At 40.6% G+C, this 12,065-nt stretch overlaps 1 protein-coding gene across 1 annotated transcript in view; it reads right to left on the reverse strand.

Moving 5' to 3' along the window:
- Window positions 1–12,065, reverse strand: part of mrpl11 (mitochondrial ribosomal protein L11) — a 37,844-nt gene that overhangs the window by 24,016 nt on the left and 1,763 nt on the right. The window contains exon 2 of the mRNA XM_061079943.1: window positions 856–1,016. Within this exon, the coding sequence (XP_060935926.1) occupies window positions 856–978 (123 nt within the window). The 5' untranslated portion in view covers window positions 979–1,016. The remainder of the gene's footprint in view (window positions 1–855; window positions 1,017–12,065) is intronic.

Here is a 12,065-nt window from a genome sequence, read left to right on the forward strand (position 1 = left end):
AGCCACAGGCGTTTTTCATTCAATCTTGTAAAGACAATCACATTTTAATAACTGAATGACCATTAGAGCAGATTGTGACTTTATGGTATGACATAAAGTATACATTTACAGGAACATTTTTAAGGGAATATGTTTCTGAGAACCGAAACTAAATTTGGTTCATGAGTTGAAAAGGTATTTAAGTTTTAAATCACAAAAATAATATGTATTTACTGCAAAAGATAATTGGTTATTTTCATCCCCTAAATCCAAACTTTTTTTTGTTCACTGCCACATTGTGACTGCACACTTACTTTATTATTGTACAAGCCAATACATAAATTACTCTAGTTAGAATTGGCACAGGTGGTGGTGCATCCCTGAGCAATAAAACACAAAACAACCTCAGCTGTCTCTCCGGAACAATTGAAGCGGAGACACTGATACAGAAATTTAAGACAAGACCTTCACATGTTCAATCCCATTTAATCAGCTGGCTTGTAAAGAGTGAGGCTCATGTGTATGGACAGCTTCTGTCGATGGAGGTGTCTCTGGAAACTGTGAGAAAATAGTTGCAGACTGCGGCCGAGTGTGGCAACCACCTGCACAATGGAGCTGTGCGACTAGAATAAGAATATAAAGAGGGCTATGAGGGGAGATGGAGGTGGTGGTTGCGGATGTACGATGAGGTGACTGAGCAACTGTGTGATTGGCAAAATGAAAATGGGGAAGGATCAGGTTGTCTCAGAATTAATGAGAGAGGGTACGCAGAAGGTCAGATGATGAAATGAAGCCTTGCTCCTGCAATTTGGGTAATACTCCCGATTACTCGGCGGGAGCAAATAGAACATGAAGTGAAATAGTAAGTAATTTTACCTGTCCCAGAATGGGGCCGAGGGGGGGTCCAGGGGAAGCTTGTCCTGACCTCACAATAGCTCGGATCACACCGCCTGTGTCCAATCTCTTCACAGCCTTGGCTGCCTTGGAGATCTTTGACATCTTTAAATCTGCCTCTGAGTGAACTGAGAATCCATTCACTGAAAACACAGAAGAAAAACAAATTAGCATTGCGAACGTACGCAACAAATCCTTTATACACCGGGCTCATTAAAACATCATACCGTCGAGTCAATACTGATGCCCACAAGCTAAACCCGTGCCTTTCCATTCTGCAGCAGGCAGGTAATTAAAAAAAAATCTTTCCCTTCGATTTGCTTAGTGAGAGCAACTATCCTGGAGGTGTTTGTATTGAGGATCAGCCGCTGATTGAGATGTTAGCTATGATGAAGAACCTCGAACTGGTAGGATTTAAACTTCTCACTGGAAAATCATGGAGTGCATGCCAAAACGCTTCCATCGCCTCACCTCTGTTCCTGATGCATGGCGGCAAACCTCCCAGTGCTGCAGCAGAGCTTCCTCTGCACCAGTAGAGGTTAAGAGTCAAGGGCGGAAGAAGGATAAGTACCAATACTAATACACAGAGGAGGTGTCATCGCCATGTACCAACACAAACAGGGGTTGGCTTTTTCATTCCACCTTAAAATGCATTCGCCAAATCAGGAGTCAATTAGTGGAGTGCAGGGGAATGGCCTGAACCCCTGGCCTTTCTCTAGGGAGGCAGAACACATAAAAGCAGGCCTGTAATCCTCTTCTGGAATAAAACTGATACTGACACAGCTCCAAAGGAGAAAAAAGGGGAGAAGAAAAAAGATCAATGACTGGAGCCAAGGGACAAATACAAGTTTTAAGGTTGAGCCTTGTGATTCAGGGGAACCCTGCATTCAATAAAAATAAGTACTTGAGGGGAGAGAAGACGTCCAGCAATGATTCATTGTAGTCAACAGAGGGTATCCAATTAGATCAACAGAAGAGACAGTACAGAAAAGATATATGGGACCTCACGCTGCTTTGGAGCAACAAAGGGGGGAAAACTACTCCAAAGAAAAGTTGTTATTATATCTGGGCTGCTGATTATCCAGCATCCGTTAAAGTGCAGCCACCGTGAGGGGATATTTGTAGAGGCTTTACGCTGATTTGCATACCACAAGAAGAGTCCTAAATAGAATCCATTTAGATTGAATTCCCTCAAGATCTGTCTTTACAATGCGACTCGCATACAATACTACTACCACTCACCTAATGTGTTCTGCTATTTCATTGTAGAAAACTTGTATTGCACTAGTGCCAGTGAGAAAATACAGACCAGTATATGAATTCAATCTGGAGTGAGAGACTCCACTTCTGTTCTCAAACAATGACAGAGATACTTAGGAATACTGGATGGGAAGTCTGCAGTAGCTGCTTTCAGACATGCACTGATCTCCTGAAATTGTCTAAAGGGGCTTTATGTGAGAGGCTCAGCAGCACAGCAGGAGATCATTCGGAGAATTTGCCGCGAGCAAGTGGACGTGTTGATGACAATTCCAACATGCAACAGATGCAAAACTTTTTAAGATCTCAGGATTAAAATGAGGCATCATACACGTAGAAGACACAGACGAAGATGTGAGCTCGGAAAGACAAGATTCCAAAGATTGGAAAGAGTTCAGACATTCTGTCGGAGCGGGATCATATTTTTAAAAGAGCTGCTAAAAGTTTAAGACTTGCTTTAGGTTTAGGATAGGGTTAAGTATATAGTTGTAATGGCTAAGGTTGAGGCCCTAGGCCTAGGGAATGCAAAATGTCAATGAGTGTCCTCGCTAAGATAGAAGTACAAGAATGTTTGTGTGTCTCAGGGAAGAAGTGCGAAACTAATATCCATAAACAAACAACACACTGCACTGTACATCCAGAGAGAGATGAGGTTTAACTGGAGTTTTGTGAAAGTGAGAGAAAAAAAAAACAATTACATCCAGCATCAAATGTTGGGTTTAATTCCAATTTGGGGCAAAGGGAATAACAGTTCTGAGAGAGGGGAAATGACAACGTCATGCTTTAATGCACCGCAACTCCAATCTCAGTCGGAGTATGAATAATAAAACCGCAGTTCGCTCACAAAATGAAATCACTCATCACAAGGCCATGCAGTGAGCGCTGAAGAAGAATTGACCTACATAAGGCATCACAACTGCACTGACAGTACGTTTCACACGGCTGAATTTACATTAGATTCAAGGAATGAAGCAGCATCAGCTGTGCAGGGGTGGAAACACGGTGCAGACCTGTACAATCAGAGCTGGGTTAATGTTTTGCTGTGAATAATCAAATCAAAGCTGCAGTAATTTGGAAGGAACAGAGACAATTTTCAGCGGCTCTTTAGGCAGAATATTACATTGCTTCGGCAATTACCGGCAACAGCGTCGTTGATAACTAGGAGTACACAGAAAGAGCAATTTGTCAGGGCCATGCAGAGTTTAAGTGTAAGAGCACTTTGTTAAAACATGCTTGATAAATGACACGTAACAAAGCCAGCATTTAAATTACTGCTTAATAAAGATACGTCAAGTGAGCAACAAGAGAGAGAAAAAACAGCGCAATGTCCTGCAAATTGCTGTTCCAGCAAACACTGTCGTTCATTCTCCCCACACTTCAACTTAAATGTCTTTACAATTATTCCCTTAGGATTTGGCACCAGGTTTCGGGTGATCAGCTCCTGCTGTTTTGGTTAATAAATCGTCTTTTACCACCAACATCCACAAGATAAAGTTTCTTGGCCTGCCTAAGAAATCTGGAAGTTTTCAAGCGTTTGTGCTGGCTGTCAAACAAACTACCAGGGACGGAAACACAACACCTTTGACTGAGGTAAACATGTCAATAAAAACTGAGCACACGGGAGAAAAGCTGGAGGAAAAAAAATCCCACCTGTCAGGGTAATGTGCAGGTCTGCATAAACTGTTGTGAGAAGATAATATGAAATTACACTCCTTGTGTAAAATCTCATTACATTTTTATCATGATCATTAGAGTGTGTCTGAACATTTCTGAGGGGTTTTCATACAACAGCAACAGCAGCAGCTTCGATGGTGGGTTTCAACCTAATCAACACTGACTGTGCTTCAAGGATAAAGCTGACTTTGATTAAAGAAATTAATCAGTTTGCTGTTTAAAAAACTGGCTTAATTGCACTGGTGGAGCCCACTGCTGTTTGTTGTTTAGGCTAATAGGCTCTCTTTAGTCTTCATTAAGGAGCCAAGCAGTAGCCAACATGAGCGGAGATTCTGAATCCGTTATTTACTTAAAAAACAAGGTTACTACGGATGTCCTATAAAATATCACTTTGATTCCCAGAAGTCCCAGAACATTGTCTCAATGTAAAACAGGGGTTCCTCTCTTTATTTCTTTCATGTCTTGGTTTTACTACAGAGTGATGAAAAACAAAAGCTGAATAATAATATAATTCTCAGTGCTTTACAGCTGCAACAACAGAAAATTAAAGTCTGATCAAATAACCTTCAAAGCTCTGCTAAATCAAAAATTAAGGAGAAAATCCAATATTTTCTCATAAAAAAAGATTCTGTGTTGTCGCATGAAATGAAGAATCAAACATTATAATCTTATGAAGGAAACGATCAGACAAAAGGTTTATTTGAGTGTGAATGCAGGTCTATTTTAGAGCAGCTGTCTGTGGTTGGTTTGTTTCTCTTCAGCTACCATGTTCCCTCTTTTCATCCTAACCGTCTTTGCAAGGTTGGGAAACTCAAGCCCCCCGGACTACAGCTAGTATTGCTGACACAAATACCTGTTTCTACCTCTGCAGAGGAGGTTCTGTTTTCACCAGCGATTTTCTGGGTTATTTATCGGTTTGATTTTAAGCAGGATTACACAAGAACTACCAAACCAATTTCAACCAAACTTAGTATAGGGATGGGAAATGGACCTGGGAACAACCCATTACATTTTGGTGAATATAGACATTTTATTTCCCATTTCTTTAACTATGTTTTATGACCATTAAAAGATTTAGGTTATCAGACCCCTTACTTTTTTCTTTTAGAACAAGACAATAATTTATGTTATTGTTTGGCCTTGGTGGAGATGTGTGCCGGCCTGTCTATTTACCTACCAATGGGATTCAAGTTGTTTACACAGGATGGTTCACCAAACAACTTGGTGGAATCTTGTATGGTCTTGGGAGAACCCATTACATTTTGGTTTGGATTCACATCAGGGTACGGATTGAGGCATTTAAAAAAAAAAAATCTCATCGAATGATTCATGGACAGGGGGGGCTGCTGGGGCTTGGTGAAGATGTACACTCTCTGACTGCCCTTCTAGTTATAGATGTCAGGAACTGGAAAAGAAAGACACTTGAGCACCTTATAAAACCCAAACCACCAAAGTCAAAATTTTGGCAGAGACTTGGACATTAAATAAGTTGAAACTAATTTGTATAAATCATTTTAAATTTTGAAAGCTAAGCTGGCAGCGTGGTTGCAGTGACCACAATATTGATCGCCATTGGGTTCCAGGCTTAGATATTAATGATGCCCAGAAAATGAATCCTATTGACGGACAAATCTCTTCCACTCTACTTCTATAGATGCTGACATTGTGGTTTGAGTGAAATGTCTCAACAACTATTGGATGAATTGTAATTTGCAGGACATGGAGCCGAGAGAATAGTCATTACACCCACAGAATGAATACTAATGACATTGGCGAGTCCCTGACTTTTCATCCAGAGCCATGTGCAGGTCAAACTTGTACTTCACATCCATACAGATCTGATGGGCTGGCACAAAAACCTTGTTCCCAGACAGTGAATCCTAATGACTGTGATCCCCTGACTTTCATCTGGGGTTTCAATCTCAATTTCCCTAAGAGCCAAACTCTGGGAAAAGAGAATCATGTCGTCGGCCAGACCTTTATTGTTTATTGATATGCTTTTATTCAATTTATATATCTTTGATGATATAAATGCATTTCTTGATGACGATGGTGCTCTACATAAAGCCCTTAACAGATGAACAGAAACCACACAGGCTCGGATAGGAAAACTATGGGGCATTTAATAAAACTAAATGCATTCTGATGAAATAGATGATAAATATTTAATTTTGTTTTGTCTACAAGTCTCACATAGCTCGTTTGAACTGCCTGAACACAAAACAAGTCATGAGGATCAAAGCAAAAGATCTTTGATCATGTAATCGACAAACAGCGCAACACTTTGATAGGCAATCGACTGCACAAACATCCGAAACACTGCAGCTAATCTCACATGCAGCCAACAGACGTAAACAAGGCGGATTCAAGTTGGCAGACACCTGACATTTTTTCTTTGATGCAAGTTCATCAGTTCTTGGCTTTAAGTCTAGAGCTGTAGCCACTTTTAGAATGAAGGCAGGTTGTGAGGCAGATCTGGGAGAAGATTTGTTGATCTTCATCACAGATAACATTTGCTGCAGACACACAAAGCCTGAAGGTTGAGCTGTGTTTGTTAGCTTTCAGCATCTCCAGCACTGTCCTTTCATGTGTCACTGTGTGTTAAGAACATTGCCAACTTGGTGCAGTGGTGGCACGCCCGTTTGGTTGGGTTTGGCAAACAGCAGGTAGGTGCTCCGAAATTTGTTGAGAATCTAAATTGATGATTAATGAATCAAACTTTGCAAGGGGACGGATTTTGCTTACGTGTTTGTCATGTGATCCAGCGCCACCATTAGGTTGACATTTGTAGTTTTGAGTGAAATGTCATACAACTAGTGAATGTTTTGTCATCATTAATTGAAAATCTGATCAAATCTGATCATTTAGCAATTCTAATATTTTGGTTTGTGATCAAATATGCAAACATTTTATCATTCTCGTCTGCCTCACCTTTATTTGTGTTTAGTGTTAGTATTATTATATCTGCTGAACATCAGCGTGTTAACATGGCAAATATGGTTTACATGCTGATGTTAATATTTAACACTGTTGTGCCTATCTTAAGTACAGTATTACAGAGTTGTTATCATGGCTGCACTCATTGCCAGTCATTTTAAAAGACTTAGATTCTGCAGAGACGATATAAATTGGTCAAACATTCAAGACCATTTAACGTGGTAGTTATCCCTTTATTTCCAGATTTATTAGGCCACTTTTTAGGAAATGTTGTAAATTAAATCAAATATATGGGACAGGATTTTTAAAGATTCAGAAATGAGGGGAGAGAGTGGGAATAACATTCAAGCAAGGTTCCCTGCTTGAATGTCTTTGACGGGATTATATACATGTTACTCATCCCTGTCTGTGCACACATGAAGCATTCCTTTCACTAACTGGCCTAATCTTCTGTGTTGTGATATAAAAATAGTATTTACAGCTCAGCTGATAAATCCCGGCACCCATTTGCAGGGTTTTAGTTAGTATAAATTTACCCCCATAAGCTTCTATCCGAGGTTAGGATTGAAATGTGTGATCCATCACTTGATACACATTTCTGGTCCTTGGGGTTTAATTCTCTGATAATGTGATAAGAACTGACATATTCTTATTCCAGTCTCATCACTCAGTCTTAACAGAGAAACCCGCTGAGTTCCCATCTCTTTAAACAGATAAAACCTGTCATAATCCATTTCCAAGCAGAAACTGTGATTAGTATTCTTTGAAATTACAGGAAAGACGAGAGCATTCCCTCTTATCTTCCCCTGACACTTAAACCAGCTATGACAACTGGTTTTGTTCAACTCTTAGTTTGGCAGTCCATCTAGTGGTAGCATTCACCTTTACATTTAATATTAGACATTAAGATACGGTAGTGGCACAATTCACATGTGAACATCACTTCTAAGATCTCCTTGACCACAACAAGATGCTGCCACCAAACAAATTCAAGATGAACAGGAGGAAAATACCTTGGAGACAAGCTAAAGTCCCTGGATACTATAGAAAAAGAGAACAGGCATAGTAAAACTATAATATCAATATCATTTTTCTGCTCATCTTTGCAGAAAAAGGTTTGAATGCCATTAGAGCCACAATAAATCACTGGTGCCCTTGAACAGATAACCCAAATCTCTGTTAACAGCCCAATAAACAGGACGGCACAGGAAGGACCTTCGCTTGCAGCAGGAAACTCTGCGATGAAGTATTTGTTTAGACGCCACCGTGTTATGAATTAGGAGCTGCAGATTAACTGTAATCGATGAGCTTAATGCAGCAACCAAACAGAACAAATGTACCGGGCTGTGATCATTCACTGAGCCACACCAGAGACACCCAGGATGAGATTAAGAGATAACGTCAGATATACAGTTATAGTGAGCCAGTTATATGCCAATGCTGTTCCACTACATTAGTATTCATCCCATCAAACTCTGGCCCGGGAGCTATTGATTGCCGAATGCCAAGCGCAAAAGGCCAGTCGAATAAAACGAAAAACTCAGGAAGAGTCCGAGAGATCCCACAAGAACAAAAAAGGGGACTTTAGCGACCAGGTTTAACCTAGATGTGAACCTGTGAAAAATCCATAAGTGATAATTTCCACACTTTAAAGGAATAAAGCCATTCTACATCACATAGCCTGAAGTTAACCCCAGATCTCATTCGATTAAAACTACAAATCAAGCACAAAGCAGCAATAAATGCTTCACATTCAACATTCAGAGTGCAGTTATTCTGACAAATATATTCTGATGAAGCCATTTGCACTTTTCATTCATCTTACATTTAGCTTATATTCTTAGAATGAGGACAGACAGGGCCAAAAGTATTAATCACGGACTAGAGGGCGGCTGTTTTCGGCATATGGTTTTCGGTATTCAGCATATTTAAAAGTAAAATCCATCGCAAGGTATCTTCACAAATCAATGACTCTATTGACCATCCACAATTTAGCCAAGTTTGTACTTAACATAGATCCTGAGGAAAAATGCTTTAGAAGAATCTGTTAAATGCATTTTATTTGGGTATAGATTAGTTCTGAAAAGTAGGGCTTCAATTGTATTTGATTCGGCTGCAGCGTTGTTTACCCCTGAGACTCCAAAAGTGTTCTGTGGACTCAAACCCCTCCAATGGCAAAGTGGTGAGTAGATAAAGAGTGAATTTTAATTTATGAATCTATTAACTATGCCTTTAATGATTGACAATTACAGCAAAACAGACAGGGCTGAAGAGTGTTCTAAGAATTACTTAATAGTCACAATCTGAATTGTCCAGCCACAGTGTCATAATGGCATTAGGTCTCTAAAGTTGTGTTTTGCACTGTGTGGATTCACTGTGGAATCGAGTGCACCACTCTCTGCCTCACCCGCTCTCTCCCTCTCGCCCACGACAGCATCGGGAGAAATCAAAACATCCATTAAGTTTTTATCATCCTTGCAAGAAGCCACATTTCGTCATGGATTCTGTTGTAGGTGTCTGCTCTCCCGTGAGGATCACGCAGATCGCCGCAGGCAGGGAGACATGGGTCTGCACTCTTACTGTCACTCATGCTCTTGTGTACTCGGGGGCCAGAGTGCACACAAGAGTCCCAGTGACAACCACCACGATATAATGTAGGATAACAAGCTGCAGCAAATCCTCACCTTTGAAAAGCTGCAAGCATAAAATGTTTGGCTTTTGGCTCCTTATCTGCCAATTGACTATTCAATCAATAAACTAAACATCTCTTCTCAGCATGTTTTACAGCTGGGAAGCTTGTCATCCTGTAAGGTCTTATTTCATTCTTCACGTACAGAACACTATCCATTCTATTTTTCCAGTAGAGGGATATGTCAATGCAGCAGCATACAATGATATACTAAGCTGTGATGTACTCCCAACACTTTAGTTTGCACACAGTCTTGACCTCAGCTCGACATCACCACTTTTGTTATGAACTCGAGTGCCAACTGTGAGCTTGGCTTCAACGCCAGACTCCTGAATAGGAATAAATCTCTGCAGCCACATTCAAGATCTTGTAGGAAGTCTTCACAGAGGAGTGGAGGCTGTTTATATCCATATTCATGTCTGGTTTTAGATTGCGAGGTTCACCAATAACACAATGTACGGATGAAATGGGTAGTACTATTGGCCACATGTGTTATTTCAGTTCACTTGCCTCCCTGTTGTTAAGCAGACTCCACCGGAATAAGACACTTAAGAGCAGCAGCCGTCCTCTGCACTGTTTTATTACTGTTGTATGAAAAAGGAATTTGACTACTGAAGCAGCACATGCCAATCACCGCAGCTCTGGTTCAGTCCAGGACCTTGTACTTGAATAGTGATGACTCCCAGTCAAAAAACCCTGCATGTATTATCTCCGTTTGCCTGTGATCAAATCCCAGGGAGGCCGTTTTCTTTACCGGCTAGCCTGAATTACATTTCGCTCACTCAATCATGTTTGAATGGCAAGACAGAAAGTGTTACAAACTGCCTACGCTTGGAATAAATCTGAAAAAGCAACAAACAGCAATAACGAGGCGTCGCCAGGAGAGAAGGTACTTGAGAAATGCAGGGAGGAGAAAACAGCGCACAGTTCAGATCGTACTCTGACATATTTTGCAGACAGGCAGTGTTATATATGTTGTGGCTTGATTGCTGTCATCTTTTCTTGTGTCAGAGCACAAAGCACATCAACACCACTGCCGGGGGATGTCATGAAACAAAGGCTATAGTTGCTGCAACTTTTGATTCACAACAGGACATGTTGAATTTTACATCTGGATTCATGATTTATACGACCTAGATTTGGAAAAAGGAGCAAAAAGATATTTCCACAGATGTTAACATCAAACGTCTTGATGTTTTTGGGGATAATGGGCCACAAGGCACAAACAAGCAATGGGAGGAGACGAAGAGAACGATAAACACGATGCAGTCAAAGTCAATGGCAGGAGAAGCTTCGCAGCCATCCCACCGAGGAGACACGTGGGCGCACTTTGCTCTGACATTACAAAAATCCAGTCTTCAGAATTACAGCTCGGAAACAGCAAGCCAAGTGTGACGGCAGCCAAAATGTGACAGTAAACACTGTGAACTCTGCCATCTGCCCTTCCCCTGCTGCAGCTAGACCTCATATTCAGAATAATGGCAAAGTATCAATATATAACAGCATGGATGAGGGCGCATGAACTTTGGAGATGGCACCAGAATTAACAGGGGGCAAACCTGAATCTCTCCAGCTATGAGAAATCTGCAAACCAGATCTTTATTTAGCAGGAAAGGATGTGCAGTTAGGGGATGACTCAGCGATTTTCCAATAGTCTGAGCTGTAAAGATCAAGGAGGCACAGAATCACAGAGGAGAGTTAGGGCATAATAACAAAAATGAGGTGAGGAGTTCTTTCTTCCATTTTGCATTTCGAGAATAAAGTCGGAATGTCAGGAAGGAAGTCAAATATAACCAGAATGTGTCTTTAATTTGTTTGCACCTCAAGAACAAAGTCCAAAGGTGTCAGAATTTCATTATTAAAGTCAAACATTTCAGCATTTAAAGTTTCTTAGTTCACCAAATACAAAAGAAAACTAACATCTGGCCCTCATCTGTACAGACGTGTTCTACTGTCATCACCCGCTCATAAACCGCCCACATGAGGTACAGCAAAATATAGTTTCTTCATCAGTGTCCTTACAAAACTGAGCTATGTTCATTTTCCAAAGACATCAAATCAGTTTTTACATATCCAGTAATCCCTGGCCTCATGTTAGCTTACATAAAAACACATGCACCATGTAATGAGGGGTTCCAACCTTTTTCAATACGGCTTTATGGCCTCAATACGAGTTAAATATGGGAGTGATGATGAGTCATCAAACAGGCCCGCTTCACTGCAGCCTTTTAAAAATGTTCCTCTCTTTCCTCCTACAACTGCTTTGGACGTCAAAACATCAAACATATTTGAAATGAAACCTCTGTGATTCTGACTGAGAAGCATTTTAATCTAATCTTAGGTCATTGGAGGTGGTTACACAAATATCCTCATAGTGGCACGCTCTTTAGCAGAGAGTCACTATTGCTGCTTATAACAGTTTAATCAATTTAATTAAGCTCATTAATTCAGAGCCACACACTCCAGCTCTGCAGGTCTGGTTATATGAGGTCAATGAAAGTTGCCGTCCAACCAATAAGAATCCTTTTCCGTGGTATAAATTATTTTAGGTGACCTTTAGCACATGCTTCATATTAACAGGACTTATTGTAGGTCCTCTGATGATTTTATTATGTAGCTTAAGGAAAATCTACTC

Source organism: Limanda limanda, chromosome 10 (genome assembly GCF_963576545.1).
Source record: "Limanda limanda chromosome 10, fLimLim1.1, whole genome shotgun sequence".
NCBI classification, from domain to species: Eukaryota; Metazoa; Chordata; class Actinopteri; order Pleuronectiformes; family Pleuronectidae; genus Limanda; species Limanda limanda.